The sequence below is a fragment of the Rhipicephalus microplus genome, chromosome 2 (genome assembly GCF_043290135.1).
Source record: "Rhipicephalus microplus isolate Deutch F79 chromosome 2, USDA_Rmic, whole genome shotgun sequence".
NCBI lineage: Eukaryota > Metazoa > Arthropoda > Arachnida > Ixodida > Ixodidae > Rhipicephalus > Rhipicephalus microplus.
Genome location: NC_134701.1, coordinates 298,744,782 through 298,769,519, shown reverse-complemented (window position 1 = coordinate 298,769,519; position 24,738 = coordinate 298,744,782). Strand labels below are relative to the sequence as shown.

At 46.2% G+C, this 24,738-nt stretch overlaps 1 protein-coding gene across 7 annotated transcripts in view; it reads left to right on the top strand.

Moving 5' to 3' along the window:
• LOC119178697 (fat-like cadherin-related tumor suppressor homolog) overlaps nucleotides 1-24,738 on the top strand; it is an 812,220-nt gene that overhangs the window by 727,033 nt on the left and 60,449 nt on the right. For 5 of the 7 annotated variants that reach the window (XR_012888480.1, XM_075882464.1, XM_075882450.1 and 2 more), the window contains 2 exons: nucleotides 2,252-2,542; nucleotides 23,080-23,287. Coding sequence is in view for 6 of the 7 variants with exons in the window: in XM_075882464.1 (XP_075738579.1) it covers nucleotides 2,252-2,542; nucleotides 23,080-23,287 (499 nt within the window). In the remaining variant the exon portion in view is untranslated. The remainder of the gene's footprint in view (nucleotides 1-2,251; nucleotides 2,543-23,079; nucleotides 23,288-24,738) is intronic. The other 2 variants (XM_075882456.1, XM_075882439.1) reach the window with 1 other exon arrangement.

Genomic DNA, 24,738 nt, shown 5'->3' with positions numbered 1-24,738 from the left:
AAGCATAATGCATGTATGGAAATAACAGTACAATATTAAGTGAAAAACACTTAATGTTTCGTCTGCTGGGACACCAGATGCATCTGTTCAAGCATTTCGCTCACAGACGTGTTCAAACTTGACGAGATACTTCGCCATGTGTCGCCTACTACGAACGGTAGCAGTTGGTCCCGAATTCTATAACCGCTGACTTGAACTGTCAAAGAAGCTACGCTAGGCGCCTGCGAACACTGTAGGATTGCCAATTCTATTCGTTTCAACTTGAGGAGCTCCTGTCTCTCGGCTTCCTCACGCTCGCAGCGTTCGCGCCTTTCAGCTTTTTCATGTTCCCGAGATTCTACTTCTCGCCTTTCGGTCTCCTCGCGGCGTGCTTTGATATCCACCCAGGCCTCATCGACTTCCTCAGCCGACACTCCTTCATCCTTCATGATCTCAGGGATCGCTCGCTTTCGTTTTGCACGGCCCAAAGTAATGCCGAGTTCCTCACAAATTTCGATGAGTTCCTTCACTTTAAGGTTCTCCATCGTTCACACTAGCCTCTTGCTGTTTGCCCCTGTTAATAATCTACTTGCCGTACCCACTATAAGTCTACTAGCAAGATGCAAAAGCAATTTTAACACTGCCGTGTTTACACCCTCCGCATTAACTTTGGTTTCCAAGCGCTCTGACTTTGCTTGAAACGATCAAAGCTCACTCTAATGTTTCACACAGCCCTTTTCTAAACTACTATAACCTGACCTAGAGTAGTCTGGTGAACTGAGGGGAAAACATCAGGCACTCACTGCATCGATGTCGCTGACGCCGGCTGATCCCGCAGCTGCCAACCACTGTTACGAAGCGCGCCTCCGACGACATTACGAAGGGCACCACGAACTCGCCAATGACACCACTGTTACGAAAGACAGCGACGCCAACACGGTCCCGAAGGCGCCACTGCTTCGAACTCCACCGAGAAGGTCACCAGCCGTTTGGTAGCGTAGGTTTCTCAGCTCGCGACTGCTTCTGCGCAGAGCTGATAGATGAGTGGACGATTTATACAAAGTGGTGAGTGGACAAAGTTTAGCTTAAACTGTTAAATACAATTTCTAAAGCTCCAAAGCCACAGTAAATGTGAGACTTAGTGGTCTTTAGCCTCTTTGAACAACGAAGGTGCTTCTTCAGTGCTTTGCACCGCACCCCACTACTCACGCTGGGCGAAGAACGAAATTGAAAGGGTACTAAATGATTTGTGGACAGTTCGCTAGCTAATGCAATCGAATCTAAAACCTGTCTTTCCATAATTTCCATAGGTGTACACGATCGCAGCACTAGATTCTTCTCTAGGTATTATCGTATTAAACTATATGCTATGCGGAATGACACAAGTGGTTCAAAAATTCAATTTTCGCGTGGTTAAACTGGACAGGTCGTGCTATCTAGTAGGGCCCAGTTGAAGCAAAACACGTCTGCCATCTTGGAGCCAATGGCAGGAAATCGATCAATGGCCTTTGTTGCTGCTGTGGCTTGTGCTGCTTACATTCCTGCTGCTACCAGTGTCGGCGGCAAGCAGTAAAGCTGGGCGACGTTGCGCATGGAAACAGTGACGCGAGATGATCCGCTTCTTAAGGCGGGTAATTTGAAGTGCGCTAACCCAATGCGGACCTCTAAAATGTGATTTTATTTCTGTTCTTTGGCACAAAAGTAATGCTATGAGATTTCCAGACCGCTATGTCAACAATCAACGTCGGCTTAGTAGTTGCCTGTAATGTCCCTTTAAGTTGAGGACAGTGCAGCGAGCAGTGTAAAGGAAAATGATAGGTGCAACTCTAAGAGACAAGAAGAGAGCTGAGTGTATAAGGGAAGAAATGGGTGTTAAGGACATCATAGTCTAAATCAAGAAGAATAAACAGCCATAGACAAGGCATGTAGCACGAAGGCAAAATAACCGCTGGTCATCAAGGATTGCAGGCTGGATTCCAAAAGAAGGCAAGCGGGCAAATGGGAGACGGAAAGTTAAGTGGGTCGATGAGAGTTGGAAATTTGCAGGTATAAAGTGGATGCAGCAAGCACAGGACGGAGTTAGCTGGCGGAACATGGGAGACGATGTCCTGCAGTGGGCGTAGTCAGGCTGAGAATGATGATGATGTCTCAGGATGATGCAAGGAACCCGTTGTAGCTCAGGGCATTGCCAGGAACATTTTGCTGGTAAATGCTGAGACTTATAGTGAAGCTTGGAAGGAGCCATAAAATTTTGCTGTCTTCTTCCCAACAGGGTGACCGCTGTGAGCTGGTTGAGGCTTGTGCAGCGTGCGAGTCGGGCGAGAGTTGTGTGGAGCTGGCTGATGGCTTCCAGTGTGGCTGCCTGGAAGAAGGCCTGTGTGCTTACGAGGGTCTGCCTCTTGCCTGGCCCCTTGGGGGCGCTGCTGTACTTCTCCTGCTTCTCCTGCTGGCATTTGTGTGCTGCTGTCGGCACTGCTGCCGCCACCATCGTGCTGACCACCAGTGCAGCAACACTGTCACTGCCAAGAATTATGTTCTGGCGACAGCCAACATTCGGCCAAAGGTCTCTTCAGTCTTGTAGATAGAGAGATGAATTTCACTTGTCCATAGCGCTCATATGAATTGCAAGTCCCTTTCAGTAACCCAAGGTTTTGCCAGTAGTGCCTACGCCAGAGAGGCCAGTTGCAATGAAATTTGACTTTAACAGAATTGGCTCGGAATGTGTAGCATGTGTTGAGTAAGAAGTGACAATGAAACTGTAAAATCTCGCAGTCTCGTATTTTGTTTATAATCTGTGCTCTAATTGTCAGCTAGCGGATGACGTGGATCTCTAGTGGTGTGCCCAGGCAAATCAGACGCAAGCGAAAATGACGTCAGTCGCAGAACTTCCTGCAGCCGCATCCCTTCCTTTTCTGTGTGATGCTCCTTGCTAGCGGCTAATTCAATTTGTACTACTCTTTTGTAGTACAAAATAGGAGGCTGTAGGCAGTTGGAACTTGCATATCACGGCTGGGACCAACTTTCACGCATTTCCGAGAAATCCAAAGCTTCAAAAGCTGCAAGCTATTGCAGGGATACGAAAAGAAGGGGAGGTACCGTAGTGCATGGTGCTTTACGCTGCACAGTTCAGAGATGACACCTTTAGATATAACCAGGTAATCTTTTCCCAAATACTGCTGAAACTGAAAATAATGTTGAATCTTGTTGCTTTGCATTCAGCATTAAGCCACTGCAAACCCAAAATCAGGAATCTCCGACCAGCGTTTGGAGATGTACTAGTGAGCACAGTGATTCCAATTAGGCAGCTTTAGTACAGCATAAAATTCTTGCGTGAGCATGTTTTGCACGCTAAAATATAGTATAACTCTATTGGAAAGACATTTAGTATAGCGTAAAACTGGCAAAGTGACACCCCGCAATGTGTTAGACTAGTTGTACTATCTACATGGCAATAGTGAAAACTCCCAAAGCTGATCAGCTTGCTTATAGTTGCGAGCACTCAAAGCAGCTAAGTTCGACAAGTGTATTTTAAGAAAACAAATTGTGTTATGTTAGGTTTAATGTAAATGTTTTGGGGCACAGTCAGTCAGGTGTTTGCCTAAATGTAGGGACACTTTCTGCAGACATCGGATTGTGTCAAACCGAGCATTGATATTGGAAACAACGCTGTCTTACTGAAGCATAAACTAGCAGCATCATTTATTGTGAAACAATGAGTTCTTTAAGACAGCAGTATGAGACGATGGGTGAGAAGCGGGCAGCCATTCATGCTTTCATAAAATTTATGAGCGTGCATTCGTGTTTCCATCGTGGCGCATGCTTACATAGTTTGTTTCTGTGTAACAATCTGAAAAGTAAACACTGGAATGTGACCTCAAGGCGTGTATACTTCGGAGTGCAAAGCAGACCATTCACTTGCATCAGCCAATATGTCGAGCTGCAGTTTACGTCACTTCCGGTCAGCTGTAATGGTATCGTTTTTTCTAGTTCTGTATGAAACAAATTTCGGACCTTCTCCCCAAAGGGAGCCCTGATGGGATGCGAAGCAGCAGCGGTGCACACGGCATTGACCTGGTTGAAACGGGCATTGATGTGGGTGCTGTATGTACGGTTTGAAGCGAGACTTTGTGTAGCGTTTTCTCAAGTGAACGGTGTCGCCATTCGCGAACGCGCTCTGCTTCTCTAACCTTCGCAACATTTGCGATGGCCGGGTTAGGCGTAATCGCACGGCGGAAGTTTCAGCGTGCGAAGCAGCGTGGTCTTCTGGCGTCCTCTCTATGGGATATAAACGAGCCGAAAGAGTGTTACCACTCGATGTGTGCTCGAGCGTTGTGAGCGGTGGAGAGAGTGAAGTGAGCGAGTGACGCATACAGACATGTTTTTATGCATATGTTGAGCGCGCATCAGGTTAATTGCACGTGAACCAAACTTGTAGCGAGCAGCGGTCGCAGTAGCGAGCGTTCAGCTAGCAAGGAAGAGAGTGACGTCAGTGCGCACTGTGAGGGGAGTATGATGTCACTCGTACGAAAGGACAGCAATTTATGGGCTAGTCAAAGAGCTGCTTCCCATTTAAAATTGCGTTGTTGGCAAGTTTTTTTCTTAGGGAACCACTTGCATCCCGAAGGTGAAATTTGGCAGGTGGCATTATCTGGAGCTAGACTGCTTGTAAATCGACTTTTTGGAGTGTGCGAAATTTTGTTGCAGTTGGCCTTTAAGATGAGCATTAATTTGTGGATGGACACCATCGTGCAGACTGAGGAGGAGGAATAAATGAGGAAGGACAGGGAGGTTAGAGTTGTCAAATCGGCTTACCAACTGGTACATAAACTCTATTACAAGATTATAGTCTAGCGTCGGCACTAGCTGTTGAGCGCTACATTCTGCTAGCAAAGCTCATCTGTAAGTCGTTTTAGCACAGCTATATTATGTAATACATTGGCTGAACAAGTTAATACTACCAAAGCCTTTTCTAATGAGCACAATATTGCTGCAAAAAGTGGTCATTATGTCAATATTTCATTGTACAGTAAAACCTCGTTAATTCAAAGTCACTGAGGCCGCGAGAAAGCTTTGAATTAAGTGGGTTTTCAAATTAACAGAACATACAAAAAGTGGGATGCAAGGAACTTAGAACTATTCAAAGTAATCGCGGTGCTCGTCGTTTGCTGTGCCCGCTAGCTTGCAGCTCAAAAGGTCATGTTTTTCAACAATACCTGGTCGTTATTTTTCCGTGAACATCGAGGAACGGTGGGTGTGGCTGCTGCCACTGAAAAAAAAAAAAGAAAAACGTGGTCTTGACTGAAATGTGCGCCTGGAGAAAACCAGACATTTTCACTGCAGCACAGTAGTGACAGGCGGACAGCATGTCACCTGTACCTCGCTGCGTCAGCACGTCGTGATGCGACCATTCGCACGTTTTTTTCTATTATAATTATGAATTTAATAATGGCCAGTATGACAAAGCTTACGATGTGTTTTGGGTGGAAAAAATTATCTTTGAAACTTTCAAACCTAGTTTTCGAAGTAGGTGTTGCTGGCAAGAACTCTGCCAGCAGTGCAAAGACGCAAATTGCTGGAGCAGCTGGCTGTCGGAAGTTCGCATACATATCGATATCCGCTAAACTGTCCTCTATTATATATAAATTTCTTTACAATCCCAAAAAAAATGGGTTAACTATGACCCGCTAACGTTGCGAGAAACATGCGATAAGCTGCCCGCGTGTCACCACTGTATTGCAATGAAGTATAGCTCATTTTCCACAAGCGCACTGTTTTGGTTGACCACGAGATTGTTTTTTTTTTTTTTTTTGTGCTGGAAGTAGTGAGACTGGGGTGCTTCAGCTGCCACTCATTAGTATTGATACGTTGCATGCCTTGTGCCAATATAATGGCCGTCGTTTCTGCGGACTCGCGACGAAATCGGGAACAGGCACATGGCTCCCTAAGTTTTTGATGTAACCGGACTGGTGCCAGCCGCTGCTTCAAATTATCCTCTTAAACTTACATTGCAAAATACGGGACTGCGGAAATCCTTCAAATTGAGTGGGATTTCAAAATAACCGAGTTTGAATTAACGAGGTTTTACTGTATATGGGTTCACCTTTAAAATTGTGAATTTAGCGACCAAGCTGGGTTTTGTTGTCTTCTCTGCGCAATTTTATTAAAGGAGCCCTGCAACACTTTTTGAGCATGATCAGAAAACGCTACTGATCGATAGTAGAGGCTCCCGACTACACGCGAGCCAAATATCATAGCGCAGCACGTGGCGTTGAACTCAATAAATATTCAAAGTCAGCTGAAAATTGTTTTCTCTTCTCTCGAGAAATTATGAAATAAGCCTAAAAATCACTTGTAGTAAGCCCATCTATCAGCCATTGGCTGATTTGAACATGGTCGCTTGGTCGTTACAGAGATTACCGCGGGAGGCTGCTACTTGTCGACACATGCGCGCACGATCACACTGAAAAAGCCGCGCATTCAAAGAAAAAAAAGTAAAACAGTGCTCAATGTGACGAGGCATGCGTGACGTTTTTCTTTGCGCCTGCCATTCCTCCCTGCTTAGCTTCCAGGGCTTTTGTCGGGACGAGAGAAGAGAGAATGCAATTTCAGCATGCGACGAATCTTTGTAACTTCACTCGCACTGGACGGATTCTTAAAATTTTCGCGGCATTGAATTCGTAAGGTAATACGCTCTTCCTGTGAATTCATTCCATGGTTGCTTGATAAAAATTGTTTCATGGTTCTTTTAGGAAACATTAAGAAAACACAGCTCCGACTTTTTCTGCAATTGTGGCAGACAGGCAATGAAAATAAGCGTGCACAAGACATGAAAAGTTGGGTTTTGGCGCCGTCCCATGAGACCAGTCATTTCGATAAACAGAATCATGACAGTAAGACATCTTCATCTGAAAAGCAAAAAACTAAGTATCCCATCCTCATGACAGCACCGAAACCATCTGACGACTGGCAAAACAGGCACGAATAGCTCGTGGTCACCTGATGATACAAGTAATGCCCAGGCTGTCTGAGTGGCAATATGCCTGATATCCGATTCTTTATGAATGCTTCATGTCAGACCATGCACAGATGTGGCGAGTTGCCTGTTCATTCAACGAGGTGAAGACAAGTTTTTTGAAAGCATTGTGCAAGCGGTCTTGCACGATGCAGCAGTGGTGGCAGCAGTGAGCTTGTGAACGGTAGCATGGCACTTTTGTACCACCGTCAATCACAAGGTTTATGCCACATGCGCAGCCAAGTAGATAGCCACAGATGACTGTGTTAGGGTTATCAGCGATTGGTCATACAGCCTCGTTCATCGTATTTACTTTTTTCTAATGCTTATCCGTGAAAGCATCGCTGCAATTATGGTCGTCGGCAGGATTTATTTCTATGGGCGTGCAAACCAGTGTTCGTTGTGGCTGGGGAAAGGGAAAAGCCCTGGTGCAGCTTGGCTGAGTGCAAGTGCTGGTTAGACTTGAGAGGGGCAAGCGCCCCTTTAGCACTCCCCTGCCGACGCCCATGGCTGCAATTTCAACTAAGTCGTTATCACTGATTGACGAGTGTCTGTTGTTGCTGAAACAACTGATGAAGTTTTGTTAAAGCAGATGGCGCCAAAGAATGACACAAGCAAGGAACAATTACACGAAATGTGCGCCATCTTTCTCACTTGTGTTGTTCTTTTGTGCTACTTGCTTTAACACGAACTCTACAAACTAGTCCAGTTGCCCTGTCAGGGAGGAAGCGCGCACAACACGTCTCGTCAAACGCACACTTCATTTTCTCTCCTCTTGCCCAGGCGGCCCCTGTCCACCCTTATAATGATAATGAAAACGGCGGCGCTATCACCAACTGTAGCGCCATCTCTCGGCCATCTAGTTATCACCTTCGCCTCACAGTCCTTACACGTCTTCCCCGTAGAACGTGAACCCACCGCGGGCATGTCCAGTTAAGGCTCATGGTGCACTGTCAGCTGGTCAGCTGGTCAGCATGGGCTATCCCTTGACGACGCCCTGTCATTGGATTTGTCAGCAGGAAATCATTACTGCCTATCTTCTTCGTAATCCTCTAGGAACCTGAAACTTCTGGTGAGAGTTTCAATGAGAAGCCTGTTGCTGCATTACTCAGGGTATGGCTGTCCTGGAGAATTAGGTCATCTGGCTTTAGGGTAACTGGTGGCCTATGGTGGTCGTAATTGTTGTTTCGGGCATTTCATGACCTCCGATCAGTTTCGGTTTCGATGAGATTTGTCGCTTGGCGCTACGCAATGGCAACAATGTGAACCAATGCTACGCGCAAATGCGCGCTCTCTGAATAAACAGTCCCCTCCCAGTTCTCGGTTTAGCGTGGCGCTTATTGCAGCGCGCCGGCGTTAACGGGCCCATTGTCTCCATCGAGTGGTGCCCCGGCGGCGATGCAATGAGCTGGCGGCGAGATGAACAAGAAGTAAGCAGCTTTCCTACTTCATCGGTATCCTCCATCGATTTATTTCACGGATTGCCACCTTTTCGGGCGCACAGGGCACCGCTCTACTTGCACGCTGCAAATGCGTTAGGCCTACTGCGCTACTGCGGCCACCCCTGCACGTTTGGCCAATGCTTGCCGGCACCAGTGACTTGCTGACGCATACTGGCGACTACGACTCATCAGTGCCTCAACGTTCTAGCATGACTTCAGCGATTGCTCCTTCATCGTTCCTGCAGACTCCGGGCACTCCTTCCGTACCTTGGACTAAATGGCCTCGTGTTTTTCAGGCATACGTTTACGTCACCACCAGAGACACCGCACGGCCCGCTCTCAAGAAGAGTCTTCTACTTAACGCACTCGGAGTTGAGGCCTTAATGCCTACTAGACATTATGAAATGCACAGGACCAGGTCGAAAGCAGAGACGGGACTCGGGACAAAGGCATGCAGGATCAATACATCGTAGCACTCACTCTGCTAGAGAACAATTTCAAGGCTCCAAGCAATGAACTCCTAGAGCGCCTCCACTTCAAAATATGCAAGCAAATACTGAGGGATTCAGTTACTGACTACGTTTCTGCTTTACAGACAATGGCAAGCGAATTCAACTTCGGCGCCTCCGCCGATTTCATGATTCGTGATTAGCTGTTCAGCGGAACAACTGTACAAAATGTGCGAAGATGACTCTTGCAACTAGGTCTTACCCTTGCTTTGCAGCAAGCGATTCAACTTGCGAAAGAAGAGGGGCGTACAGGACTCGTAATGTAGAAATTCACAAATGCACATGTTGAGAAGATAGTAATACATCCAGGTCTACAAGATAGCCACCGAAAACAAAAGTATGGCCGACGGCCTCCTCGACAGAACTCAGCAGGAAGCCAACATCGCCGCGGGCATCACGACTCCCGTCCTACTACATCAAATTTTGCTAGCCACCAGGATGGACCACACCGATCTGAATCTGGTGTCTGCTACAAATGCGTATCTTATCAACAGTACGCTAACTTTCCTAATTGTCTAGCCCGCAACTGCACTTGTTCTGCCTGCGGGAAACGAAGTCTCTACCGAGCCGTTTGCCGCTCATCAAATGTCAGCACATCTCAACAGAACCTAGCTGAAGTATGAGATACTGCTGTAACAAACACAGTTACAATCCTAAACATTGATGAATACTCTAGCCGTCCTTTGCCGCTGAAGATTACTGTTCAAGTTGGTCAAGTCAACATTCCTTTCCTCATTGACACCGGTGCGACCGTGTCATTGCTGAACTTACAAGATTTCAAGAAGTACTTTTTGGGGACCATACTACTTGACTCATACGTTGTTCTTCAGGACTATTCGAATAAATGCATTCCCAACCTCGGATACTTCTCTTCAAACGTTCGGTACAATGATACTACTGCTGCTGTAACATTTTACGGGATAAAAGAGGGTTCTCCACTATTTAGCTTGGATGCCATTCGAAGCCTCCACATAACCATCGACGGTACAACATTGTCCTGCTCACAAGTTTCAAGTCCTCCTTCTGAATTTCATCACCTCTTCACCCAGAAACTCGGACTGGTGAAAGGATACATGCACAAAGTGAAACGCCTTCCAGGTGTGCAGCCAATCACTGCCAAACTTTGCAGATTGTCATTCCTGCTTCGGCAACAAGTCTCCGATGAACTTTGTTATCTTGAAAAAGCAGGCATCATCAAATGAGTTTCAGCATCGGATTGGGTCTCTCCACTGGTCATGGTGAAGAAAAAGAACAGTTCCTTAAGGCTCTGTGTAAACTTGCATGAACCAAACAGAGCCATTGCGGTTGATGGGTTTCCTCTACCGCATATTGAGGAAGGTCTCCAGCCACTTACATGTTTTCTTTTCAAAGCTAGATTTTGCATTAGCGTGCCATTAGGTTAACTTGTCAGAATCAAGTAGAGACTTAACTACCTTTGTAACACATGATGGTTTTATTAAGATGCTGTAGAGTTTGATTTGGGCTTGCGTCTGCCCCTGCTGTTTTTCATTGCTCTGGAGTACTATGCTGCTTAGAGGACATTTAGGTCTGGGGTCGAACGCGTGCTGAACATGATGCTAATTTACAAGTTGTACTAATACGTATAAGCAACACAGGAATGAAACTGAACGAGAAACGTGTCCTTGCCTTCAAGCAAGTTCATTTTTTAGGACACAGTGTCAGTGCCAGGTAATTGTCTCCTCTTCAATCCAAAGTGCATGCTATTGTTAATGCTCCTGCACCTGCAGATTGTAACACCTTGCATTCATTTCTTGGTCTCGCTGGCTATTACTCAAAATTCTTTCCACATTATGCTGACGTTCTTAAATCACTGCGTTCCATGTTGTGTAAAGGCCAAACATTCAATTTGTCCATTGACGATAATTCGGCTTTCAACAATATCAAAGAAGTACTAGCTGCAAACCCAGTCATTCAGCTCTTTGATGAGAAGCTTCCAATAGTCATTACGACTGATGTATCCAACATAAGTTTGGGTGCCCTGTTTCAACAACTGAAAGGTAACCAGTTAATTACAATTGCATTTGCTTGGAGAACTTCTTCTTCTGCTGAACAGAGTATCGGTGCTGAACACCGATACTCTGTTAGTGAGCGTGAAGCCCTAGCCTGCCTCTTTGCTTGTGAGAAATGGCATGTGTACTTATAAGGTAGACATTTTACATTATGCTCTGATCATCAAGCTTTTGTTACATGACTTTCTGCTGGATCAGAGGGCCGGCGCCCATTACACATTTCACGCTGGTGTGCCAGACTGTTATACTACAACTTCACTGTACAGTACTGCCAGGGTTCACATAATGTTGTGGCGGATGCACCTTATCATGTGCCTTTACAGCTAGCTAGCAGTCCGTCCAGAGCTGGAAGAAGAGATAATCTCTCTCGTTACTCCTTGCATAAGCAAAGCTGGCCTACAGGCAGCAACTGCTAAAGATGCTACATTAGAGCATGTGCTTGCATTCATTGCTAATGGCTGGCCAGATAAGAAATCTCTGCCACTAGAACTACTGCCTTACTTTGCAGTCAGATTTGAGCTGTCCTGTGTTGAAAGCTTAATTTTTCGTGCAGATAGAGTCATCATTTCTACATCACTGTGTGACAATTGGCTCATGAAAGCCACCCAGGCATTGTCAAGATGAAACAACGGATTAGAGAAAGATACTGGAAGCCTGGTTTGGATAGTCAAGTGGAACATGCAGTTCTCTACTGCATTGTGTGTCAAATAGCTGATAAATCTGCTAAACCTGTTTTTGCACCCCTTCAGCCTGTTCTGTGGCCAAGCAAACCGTTGGAAAAGCTAATCATAGTCAATGCCAGTCCACTTGAATGTGCTCCATATGGCTGCAGATTTGCAATTACGTTAGTTGACTACTGCTTTAAGTGGCCAAAAGTTTATTTCACTCATGTAGTCACTTTCGAAACGGTAGTTACATTCTTGACAGCACTTTTCGGTAGGGAAGGCTTCCCTGAGGCAATCGTTACGAACAACGGTTCTCAGTTCAAGTCGCAGTTATTTGAAACTTACCTCTCAGAAAGAGGCATTCAGTATCTTCGCTGATCGAACTACTATCCACAAGGCAACGGCCAAGTTGAACATTTAACAGAGTTTTAAAAGAGCAAATTCAGCTCGCTCAACTTGAGTGCCGCCCACTGAAACATGCTGCTGCAGAGTACTCAGGCACGTATCGCCTTACTGCTCAAGCTACTACAGGCTTTTCACCTGCACAACTTTCGCATTATCACCAACCGCGTTCTGGAATCAAAATTGCAGGGTTACACCCAAAGTCTTCTGCTCCTTTGCCAACATTAGATCCTGTGAGGACATGAGTATTCAATAAGCTACAGGCAACTAAGCAACGGACTGATTTAAAGCGTGGAGCTAAACCTTCTAAGCTAGAGGTGGGCCACAGTGTTAAAGTTCATCTTCCGGGCAAGCAGATTAGGTACAAAGGTTCATATACAATTACTAGTCAACTTAGACTGAATTTATTCTGCCTGAGTGATGGCAATGTATGAAATGTTTCAAAGCTCGTGCTGGTTCATGCAGAACAAAACTCAAATTCACAACAGAATTCACTTCTTCTGCCTAATTCTTTATTTATGCAACAGAAATACTCCTCACCTCCATGTTTGTCTGCAATGCCCTAGTTAGTGACTCTTCCACAAACTACCTTACAGTCACCATCACAAGAAAAAGCTGATGTGCCCAGCCCCAGTGAAGATTTTTTGGAAGAGGGGAAAGATGTCTCAGCTATGGATGTGTCATGTACGAGCACTCCAGAATCGCTACGCTCTCCGACTATGAGCATGTAGGTGATCCCTATGGCTCAAAATCTCCTGAAATAGATAAGGCTCCATCGATGAATCCTTCACCTCATCTTCCAGCATGCGGCCGTCCCAAGCAACGCCGTAAAAAACTGGCGTGTTACAAGGATTATGCTCCTTGAGGATAATAATTTAATTTACTCCAATTCCTACATGGGATAACTAGCGTATAATGCTGTTTTATTTCGTGAATTGATACAAGATACTTTCAACTTTTATGCCAAACTGTCATGTGCGCTAAAGATTTATTGCATTTTTATGGGTCTATCTTGTGCATGTTACTGTATGCCGAAGTTTCAGATCCTTGCCACTGTATAATGTTCTAAACAAGTGTGATTGCCTAATGTGGTGCTAGCTTTGTATGATTCGCATTCTCTTGTACAAGTGCACAAGAGTTTACATCTCCTTCCTTTCTAGGGGAAGATGATTTGCCAGGCATTTCATGACCTCCGATCAGTTTCGGTTTTGATGGGATGTGTCGCATGGTGCCATGCAACGGCAATATTGTGAACCATTGCTACGCGCCACTGCACGCTCTCTGAATAAACAGTCCCCTCCCTGTTCTCGGCATAGTGTGACGCTCATTACAGCGCGCTAGCGCTAACATGCCTCTTGTCTTCGTCGGACAGTGCTCGGCAGCGATACAACAGTAATGTTTTTTTTGTTTTGCCTGAGCCGCAACTTGTTGCCTGTGAGTAAACTCAAGGGCCTCGGCCAAATACTGGCGAACTTCTTCAGAGAAGGCATGATAGGCTGAAGCAGGCAGTTCAACATTGCCCTTGTAACGAGGTGACTCCCATAGATTACACAGCTCTCTGCCATAACAAGGGAAGGCTAGTGTAAAATCTCTTGCAACACTCTTCGTCGTGCGAAAGGCAAAGACAATTTCAGAGATGTGCAAGTCCCACTCCTTTTGATTGCTGTAGTAGGCCCGAAGACATTCTTTAATTGTACCGTTATGGCGTTCTGCCATCTGGCTCGCGGGGTGGTAAGGCATCATTTGACGATCTTTGATGACCCATTGCTTCAGAAGGCCTTTGCAAAGTGTGCTGAAGAATGGCTGGTTGTCGCTAGAAATTGATACCAGTATGCCATGGTGGCTGAAGACTTGCCGTGTGCAGTCAACAATGTTTTGGCTAGTACTGGCTCTCAGAGTAAACAATTCAATGAACTTTGTAAACTTGTCTACCCCTACCAGAAGGTACTGGTGGGGCCGTAGTGTGATCAGTAGCGGTCCAATGACGTCTACACTGAGCTCCTCCATTGGCCCAGGGGTCCACTAGCTGCTCATAAGGCCTGCTGGCTTTTGGTGATTGGCCTTGCTGCAATGGCAAACTTTCCAGCATCTGACATATTCAGATATGTTTGCTTGCATACCCAGCCAAACAAAGCGAGAAGAAACACACAATGTCTTGAAAAAACCTGCATGTCTGCTAGTGGGGTGATCATGTGCCATTTTCAACACTAGAGTCCGCATAGCCAAGGCACTTTTCAGTTTCCTCTTTGCTGCACGAGTAACCTACTAGACTCTAGTTCTGTCGAAGCAGCCAAGTCCTTAATTAGGCGTGATTGGGGGCTATTCTCCAAGAGTGGCCTACTCTGCATGAGGCTTTTTAGTTTGGCAAGCAGTGGATCATGACTCTGTTGCTCAACCAGACATTCAGTATCACTCAGAAGAGTGATATAATCTGCCGTAGAAAGAGGGGCGACTGTCTGAAATGTGATGTGTTGCTTGGGCTTTTGGATGGTAATCAGAAACAATGTTTCAGGTAGAGTCTAGCTCGGGTTGACTGGACAGTTCAAGGGAGCTTGGTTAAGTGCCTCAGCTGGAATGTTGGCAGGTCCTCTCCTATGCTTGGCTTTGCAGTTCAGCTCCTTGCACCCGAAGGATCCACTGCTTTACTCTTAGTGAGGCCTTATCTGTGTGAAGCATCTAGGACAGAGAAGAATAGACGCAATGAATTTCGAATTTCATGAATTCGAGGTAAGGCCTAAATTTATCCACTGCCCAGACTACTGCCAGGCATTCCCATTCCTGAACTATGTACTGTTTCTCTGCCTCACTGAGGACACTGTCTCAATTCCTTAGGGCTTCCCTGGAGCAACACAGGTCTCAATTTCTTAGGGCTTGCCTGGAGAAGTATGGCTGCTATTCCAATACCACTAGCATTCGTTTCGACCACAAAGGGCCAGTTAAGTTCAGGAAGGTTGTGGGAATTAAGGCTCGCCCGACGCCTTTGCGTGAGCTTTGCCGCCTTTTTTACCATTCTCATGTCTCGACAAGACTCCCCTCTCTTGCTGTCTGCCACGCTGGGAGAGCAAGGAGTGATGTTTGAACCCCTCTCACCCGGTAGTGGATGACGACTGTGGCGCCGCGTGCAAGGTCTCCTGGGAGGTTTCGCGCGCGTGCGACAGGAGCGGGTCAGAGACTCTCTAGGACAGCTGACGGTGAGCCACGCAATCTTTTCCGTCCGTCGACTCCCGTCGCTCGGGGCTCGTCGGACTTCGCTGACGGTGCCTCGCGCCCGAGGCGAACGCTCACTTTTTGTTGCCCCTCTGCGTACGCTCGGCCGAAGGATGGTACGGTGTCCTAGTGCGTGGCCAAGCTACGCCGACCTGTCTTTCTCCAAAGCCAACGCGAGCGCCTTTTCCCTCGCCCGAGAAACCGGGCCTTGGTCCCGGTGTCTCCATGAATCACCTTTACGATGGAGACGTGCTCGTGGCACCCTGTGTAGTACTTTTACGCCCGTAGCGTGGATAAGCCCATTTGCTTTCCCGCCGCACCTTCACAACGGGCTGTACTGCGTTTGGTGTTGCCACAGACAATTAAGTGTTGCGACCTTGAGCAGTATCGTGTTCTCGCCACGACAACGGTTAATGCGTGCCCTGTGGCTCGCAAAGACTGGACCCACACTAGTGGCTGTACTCCTTCGGGACACGTGTTGCTAAAAGGTTCACCACGGCATAATGAGCTAGAGAGTCCTTTAGTTTCTCGAATGCGCCCCCTTGCTGATTGGTTCACTGCCAGTGTGCATCTTTCTTCAAAAGGCTGGTAAGGGGGTGGGCTATGAGAGAAAACTGAGGTGTAAAGCTTCAATAATAGCCTGCCAACCTTATGAAGGCTTGAAGCTGTTTGACTGTCGTTGGTTGAGGGTAGTGCAACACAGCAAGCACCTTGCCCTGATCAGGTCTACACTGCCCAGGTGAAATGACATGTCCAAGGAACAGTAGAGAATTGTTGCAGAGTTGGATCTTGTCAGAAGTAATGGTAAAGCTTGCTCGTCTAATGCTTTTTCATTTATATTGAGTGTGTTTCACGTGGTTATCAAGGGTGTGTGAATAAACTAAGACATCGTCGGGGAATGCCATTGTAAATCTGTAATTTACACCATCCAAAACAGTGTCCATCAAAGTTTGGAAGGTTGCTGGCCCACCTGCAACACCGAAGGGCATCCTAGTGGGAGAGTATTTTGGCAGTGCATTGAAAAAATCACATGGTACACGTCGCTGTTCCCGGCTGTGGTCATTTTACGCATGCGCGAAGGTTGTCGTGGTTGTCTAGGCAATGGAGACACGTGAACCCCTCGTGAACCACGCAGCGGCTGTGGCGGCTGTCCCATGTGGCTGGCTCCCTATGTCGGCGGCAGTGTACGAAGACGAAAGCGCGATGAAAGCTAGAGACACTAGAGTGGACGTACATCAGAGTTATCTTCTTCCAAGCTAGCGTGTGGTATCCTGTTCTGCCGTGTTCATTTGCGGACGGACTTTATTTTGAGTGGTGGTCAGGTACAATACGTTTTATTCATTTGCTGACGTGAATATTCCTCCTGATGCTGTAGTCTTCGTGATGTCTTACAAGAATTAAGGGCAAGTACTGCAACTAGACAGCATCAGTGTGGGTCTTGTTCCAAGTAGTATTATTTTATAAAGATCGACCCACGCACTTTTGTGTGACGCATATAAGGGCCTCTTTTGCCAAATTAATGTTCTGATGATGTATATTTGTATCATCTGTGCGGCCGCTAATGTAGATGGTTGCACAATGTCAACTGCAGGACTCCCATTGCAAATATGATTGGAGGAAATAGGTGCGCCGCTTCACGCTACGCACTTTACTTATGCCTTTGAGCTGCATGCTTTATAGTAGGTACAATTTGTTTCAGACATGTAGTGCATTGCGCAGTATTGCCAAAACTTGCAAACTTGCACCTTAGCAATGACAAGATTTATCTGGTGTGAAAAATTCAATGTACGGTTAGTCGTTTTGGCTGCCGCCAACTCCTGCTCCATCCTGCGTATCAGCACAGGGCTGTTCGAACACTCTCCAAAGCAGTGAGCGGGCCTGCATACCTTCGCTGCCCATGTTTTGTTGCTGCCTCGACATACACATAGTTTTTCCTGCAAATCGATTGCGTTTAGCTGTTACATCTGAGCACATTTTTATTCTCAAGCAACAAATAAACATGTAAATGCTAATGGTGTATCGCTATTTTATTACATTGCACTTGACACAGCAACAGCCAGTTAGCATAAAGCCACTAAAGAAATGAATAACAAGGACGCGTAGTATCCACGGCGCGCACAGCGCCACCCACTTTTTCTGTCATGTGACTTTTTTAATGGGCTGCCGAAATACTCTTCTTATCCTAGTATACTCGTACGTGCCCTGGTGGCAGATAAATGCAATCTTGGGAATATTCTGCTCATGCACTGGTATCTGCAAAAACCATTGCGAAAGGTTAAACTTGAAAACCATTGCACTTGACCCAATTGTACAAAGAGCCAGTCAGTCCTGGGCATGGGATAGGCAGGCACCCTTATGCGGCTACTCAGTGGCCGATAATTCATTGCAAGGCGGAAGCCACCGGACTTATTTTCGATCAGAACAGGAGCACTTGTCCATATGCTGGTGCTTGGGCATATGAGTTCATTTTCCAGGAGATCAGCAATGCAGCTGTCCATAATGGCCTTTTTTTAGCAATGACAGGGCAAAGCTTGCAACGTACAGGTTGTGTATTCCCAATGTCAATGCAGTGTTCAGAAAATGTAGTGCAACCTGGAGTAGCAGTAATGATTGGGCTGAAGTTCTCAAGCACTTGTGTTAGACGTGGTTCTACATTTACCGGAGTCGCGAGGTGTGTGGAGCTATTGGCCGTTGAGATTTTCGAGTTGGCAGCAGACTCAGGTTGCTCGACAAATATTACTTGCAGGTCATAGGGCTCTTTGCTGTCCAACCCTCCTTCAACCTGGCACTCTCCCTTGACGAAAGGCACCATGCACTGTGGTTCAGTGCTGATTGCCCAACCTTCAAGTGCAACATGAGGTGATATTCCGGTCACAGTCAGGAAGTCTTTCCCGAGTACTACGTCTCTACAAAGGTCGAGCACACACAAAAAAACGCTGCCGCCGAGAGCCTGCTACCCATTGTATCTTGCATCGAAGCGAGGTAGCAGATTGGGGTCAGCCTGCAGCCAAGTGGAGCACACATATATTTCTTATATGGCTGGCCCCTGTGTGTTCAGCGGCCGGCATCGCCTGTTCTCCCAGAAGGCTTATGCTGGACCCAGTGTCTAAGAGCGCTTAGAACGTCATCGCCTCAATGCAGATATTGAGCAAGGGTTCCTTTCGGCCAGCAGTAGTCGTAACCTGGAGCGCGCTGTCGCAGATGCCTGCGGGCATAGCTTCTACCAACTTCGGTTTTGCCTGGATTGACCTGGTTGACCACCGTTAAAAACATGTGGACAGCACATTTTGCTTAGCCGTGGCACACTAATGGGCAACATGCTCCATCCCTCCGCAGTGCTGGCAGTGGTCCTGTCGTGTGTTAGGCCGCTGCCAAAGAGCAGCCGGTGGTAAGGCGTAAGTTAACAGCTGCATCGGCGTAGGGATGGAGAGGCCAGATATAACATATGACAGTTGAATTGCTGCAGGGTGCAGTGGCCTGTGGTATGGCAAGGACAATGCGGTAAACACAGTCGTACCCACAGTGGCCGTCATTGGTCGCGGCTCTATAGTAATGGCGGTCGCCATGTGTGGTCGGAATGCCAAGTCTCTTGTGGCCTAATTTGCTGGCGGTGATGGAGGTTTATACTGCCAACGCCAGCACGATCTCAGCATCAAATCATCCGCAGCAGTAGCGAAATGCTTCAAGGTCGTAAATGAAGTCCCTTCAGCCAGGTCTTGCAGCTGCGGGTGCATTTGGCGGAGAACCCGCTGCACCTTTTCTTCGTATGTCACTGGCTCACCGATGCGATCGTAGTACGCCGATATCACATATTTAATTTTCTTTATCTTCTCCTCGGGTGCTGCGTTCGCTGCTCAAGCTCCTCCTTCACGTGCCGTTTTGAGCCCATGGAAGCAAACTTCGTGCGAAAAGCTTGTGCGAATTCGTCCCATGAGGCGAGAGCGCTGATGAACCGCCACCATGATGATGGTATGTTGTGTTTAGTGGCTCATGGGCCATGGTTGGCCAAAGAGTGCTAGGACTATAGTTAGATAATGATGGATGGTAATGTAAGTCAGCTGTCACTAACTATAGTCTTAACTATAGACGAACCGCCACCGTGCTGCCCTCCAATGCAGCCAGCTCTACGTTGCTGAGCCTTTTCGCCTCTACAGTCCCAGACACGAGACAAAAATTTTCCAAATGTTTCAATAAACCTTTGGTAGCTGCAGGTTGTTGAAGCACGAGAACTTTGGCGGTTCTGTGGGCAGCATGGAAGTCATGGCAAGTGGCTGCGAGGATTGCAGCGCGGACACTCGCACGCCTAGGCTTAACGGCGCGGCCATGGTTGGGGTGGTCATCACACATTGCCGCAGCAGGAAGGAGACCTGCTCACGCTGGATCGTCGATCCGTATGTTTGGCCAATGAGATATTGTTCTACTTCCTCCGGGACGACTACGTTATCCATGTGATCACGGACAAGCCCCCACTTGTCAGGGAGGAAGCACGCACAGCATGTCTCATCAAACACACACTTTTTTCTCTCCCCTCTTGCACGGGCAGTCCTTGTTTATCTCCTTCAGGCGCGATTTAAGACTAACACGGAGGAAAATTATAATTCTTTCAAATATGCATCTAAAGAGCGACCCAAACAGAGTGATATCAATAAAAACATGTTTATTGAACCAAGAAATTGTTTTGTGATGTGTGCATTTGTACACATTGGGCCTCTAGGCCGTAAAATATGTGGATGGCCACTTACACAAGGAATAACTGTTTTCAGGTACTGTGAACTTGCCAGAAGTATTTAAGAGTGCACTTCCAATGCCTCTCAGGTTGACTGTTTTGATATGGCTCCTATTTCTTGACGTGAAAATCATAGTAGCAATTTATTGTGGCACTTGGGCAGAGGAAAACTCCGCATTTGCGACAAGAAACTCGAGACTTCGAAACACAGCGAGTGTTTCAGCACCTTTGTGGGAAGTTGGCACTGATGTGATTGGGCCAGTGGTTTGTGCCGTCAAACCTTGTATAATTTGTTGGCATTGGAATACCAACATGTGATTTTCGGACAGGCTTTGGAGAGATTGTGCTTGGTCGTCCCCTCCTGTTTGGCTCAGCTTTGTTGCTTGCGATCAAGCTCCGTGCAATGTTCCACTGGAAAGCCATAAGGTCTTTCACTTCCTTTTTGGGGAGTCTTTCGGTATTAGCGTCGCGAATGTATTCAAGCCAGCTGTTGCACACTGCAAAGCAAATGAAGTGGGAGATTGCTCTTACTGGCCATTTCTTTGTCTTTGCTTGCAGGGGATACAGCGACACCAAAAAGTCAAGCTTGTCAACGCCACCCATGAACTGATTGTACTCAGCGATTACCTGCGGACAATCGATGTCGACGTGTTGCTTGACTGAGTCGGTCCATCTCTTCACCTTAGTTGTGTTACCTAGTCCTACAATTGTAGAGACCATGTTGGCTGGGACATTTTCGTACCAGCAGACGATCACCACATCCCCTCTTTGGCAATCTTAAAGTCGGAGCTTCCGCGCCCTTCCTTATTCAAAACTTTTTCACTCTTGAGCTCACAGCCTAGAAGTCTGTTGGCTCTTATCGTACCAGACGCCAAAATTCCAAGAAATTTCAGCTCTCGGAAGAGTGGCACAGAAGAAAAATAATTCTCCATGTAGCATCTCACGTTCAGACCACGAGGGGGCGCTTGTTCAAGTCGCATCACAACCGATCCACCAAGGCGGAAATGTAAGGGGTCCTTGCTAACACCAGTCCTTTTCCCTCGATATAGCTCAAAATCATGACCCATGCCATCTGCGCTGCAACGGATAAATATTTTAATTTCTTCCGGATTTGGTTTGTTCTTCACAAACTGCTTGGTGGGGACCCTTCCAGTAAATGGCACCATCTGTTCGTCAATGCTGCTTTCTGTGAGAGGTTGCAATGCAAGACACCGACTTCTGATTGCATCAATTAATGGCGCTACTTCCCAAAACTTGTTCCGTGTTGGATCCAGTGGAGCATTGGCATCAGTAGCATGGAGTGCAGCTCGAAGCTTGAAAAAGCGTTTGCAAGTCATAGCATCCGCAATACCTGGTAGTCGTGTGTCCTCCTGCCAATACATGTCGATTCTTGGAAATTTCAAAATTCCCATGCGTATCAATACACCAAAGAAAACTTTTGCCCCGCCGCGGTGGTCTAGTGGCTAAGATACTCGGCTGCTGACTCGCAGGTTGCGGGTTCATATCCCGGCTGCGGCGGCTGCATTTCCGATGGAGGCAGAAACGTTGTAGGCCCGTGTGCTCAGATTTGGGTGCACGTCAAAGAACCCCAGGTGGTTGAAATTTCCGGAGCCCTCCAGTACGGCGTCTCTCATAATCATATGGTGGTTTCGGGACGTTAAACCCCACATATCAATCAAACCAAAGAAAACTTTAATTTCTTCAGATGTAGTATTTAGTTCAATTCTGTCTCTTTGGAGTGCATAAATGTTGGTAAAATGAGCTAAGTCATCAAAATTTTTTGAGTGAAGTACTTCGTATAGTACTCAAGTGGTTCAAGTACAGTTGATCCTTGGTCAGGGATGAATTTGCATGTGGTGTTTGGGAAGAATTTCTTCTTAATCCACTTCACCACTGTTTTCTGTCTTTTTGTGGGCGGTGGCTGCACATTCTCTTCATCATCACTGCTACTGATGTTGTCAGTGGCTCTCAATGGTTCTGGAAAATGATCTTCACTTGCAGCAGGCTAAAAACAAAATAAAAATGCTATAGAAATTCATAAATGGAAAACTTTTAAATTTCATTTGTCTGGAAGTAACACTCACCCCAATTTCATCAGATTCTTCAAACTCGTCGTCCGAGAAGTCCCTGTCTGAGATGTTCTCATCGGCTATTCTGGCTAAAAGAGCCTGAGCCGAAGTAGTCGATGCCTTTTGCTGGCAAATTGAGTGGTCTTTAAGACCTATAACACATAAACAAAATGCATAAGCTCAGTATTATCGACTAGAAACAACATAAACTATGAAAGGAATGTAATCTGGTGAGGCAGCCTTGAAGCGCTATGTGTACAAACGTACACACACATTTTTTACTGAACAGCACAAAGCAATCTTTAGCAACCACCCAAAACCTTCCCATTTGTAAAAAGCGATAACATTATCTGTTCATCTGAAATGCACATGATCTTTCTAAAAGTAACTTACAGCCTTAAAAAAAAAAGAACCGCATGGTACTCACGTGCCGATCCATAAAAACTCGAGGCGTCCATCTTCAGTGTTTGTTTGGGCCTCTGCTTTCTTCTGTGGCATACTTTTCTTCTTCTTCTGGCACGCCACACTTGGGACATAAGCTATTAATGGGTATTCTGCTGAGGAGAAAAGAGGAAGTAGTTAGAACATTGGTGGAGATGCATTAATAAACCGCGCTGTGTTTTCCCAATGAATATAGCACTCTGAAACGCCGTATTACTCAAACGACATATTTATTGACTGCCTAGAAACATCGCGGTGATGATGATAGCTGTGTGTAGATGCCATTGCGATGTGGCTGTTGAGGATTATCTCACTCTTGTAACAGAATGGGTAGCATAGGAAAATCGTAAGTGCGTCAAAACATGGCGGTGGTTATAACTAACATATTATTATAGCTGGGATCGTTATTAGTGGGTTCGACTGTAAGTAACATAATTGATCACAAGCAAACTCAAGCCTGCCTTTCTCGATACCACAACATTGTGCAGTGTGAGCTGCATCATAAACTGTCATAAACTGTCCATAATTGCTTGAAACTCCTGATGCCAGGTCATTATATTTCAAGTGTTTCAGCTGCAATATTTGTTCTTGCTGCAGATAAGCAACCTGGAGCAGCGGCCAGCCTCGTACACCACCACACGAGAGGCTACCCTGAATAATTTTGACACAGTGCGAAGCTACGGGAGTGCGGCCGACGACCTCGAGTCACGTTACCAGCCCAACGATCTGCGCTGCCACACTCCATCGGCCAGTGCTCCTACCAAGGGTCTCTACCTGGACAAGATTCCCAATGGTGCTTCACACTGTAACCTCAGCCCTTTCTTTGAGCCTTCCCTATTTTAATTAAGGGGAGACGCAGGTTTTGGAATGGCGAAAAATCGCAAAAAAGTGGAATTTCGAATAAGTACAGTATCACGAAGTTCGAACTTTTCATAATGTCCCGGCAAAATCTGAAAGATCAATTCAATCAAGAAATACAGTGAACTCTTTTTAAGATGAACTCTGTTAAGACGAATTCTTGCTTAAGATGAACAACAAGGGAGTGTTTGGTTTCCCATAGACTAAATGAAAAAAAAAAAAGTCTGCTTAAGATGAACTGTGTAACATGCCTCTTCTGTTAAGACAAACTATCGCAGCGACAGACAATGACAGGTATTCTATGCAACGAACATTATAACCTTTATGGGAGCGTTCAGGTGAACAAAAGAAGGCGAAATGAAAAAAAAAACTTTCTAGTGCAAAAACTCAAAGCCAACGAAAAAAAATCGCGCCGTGGCGGGAGGAAGCAAGATAAGTGGAAAAAAAAAAGGGTTGGCGCATAAAGCTGGTATCTTCCTCACTTTTAGCCTGTAGGTGGAGAGAGGGCTGGCTTTATTACCACAGAAAGCAACAAAAAATGTTTGTCCTTTTGTATTCTCGCATTCTTCAGTTCCCCCAAAAGGAGTACAGTGGAGAACAGAAGAACGCAGGAGCTTGCTAGAGGGAAAATCGCGGGGGAAGGGGGTAAAAAAAAGCAAATGAAAGTAAAAATGGGAACAAAGATTGCCTGTTCATTATAGTTGCATGAAATCTAAACCACATATGTGGCACTAGCACTCCCATCAGAGGAGTCAGATGCATTGTCATTGCCGTCACACAATGGCACCTGAGCACATGTTGTGGTCAATTTGCGTTGTATTACATAGGGCCGGCGCACTTCTTATGTGTTCCCAGTAAAATGCAACAAATTGTGATGCTCTACTTTGATTATGAAAGTATAGAATTAATGAAGGTCATTTTGCAGACTAAATATAACTGCGTCATGTTTTTTTTAGTAGTAGCGTAAACATAGCTGTTCAGCTGCATGTCATTCAGAAAAGGTTAATGCTGGCAGAAAATAAGAAAATATTCAAACTTTAAAAAAAAACTTGCAGACTTCCATAAGCAACTTGGCGTATATTGGCTTTGTCAAGGTAGTGATATGCAGTGAATGCGTATCTAAAGGCAATAGTGTTACAGGGTCGGTGACTTCTGTACAAAATGCTTTTACAGAGGAAAAGCCACAGGCAAGAGTCACAATGGCTGATTGGCACACTCGCGCACCTCTCAGCTTATTGTGTCCTTCCTCTTCCTTTACTTCACGTCCGTAACAGGACCCCCGGGCGCTGAAGCGCCGTCTCGGCATGAGTCTGGAGAAGTGCGACAAAAGTAGGGTTTCAGGCTCGAAATATGGGCAATGTCAACAAGTGACAAACTTGGTGACGTAGTGGAGTGCAA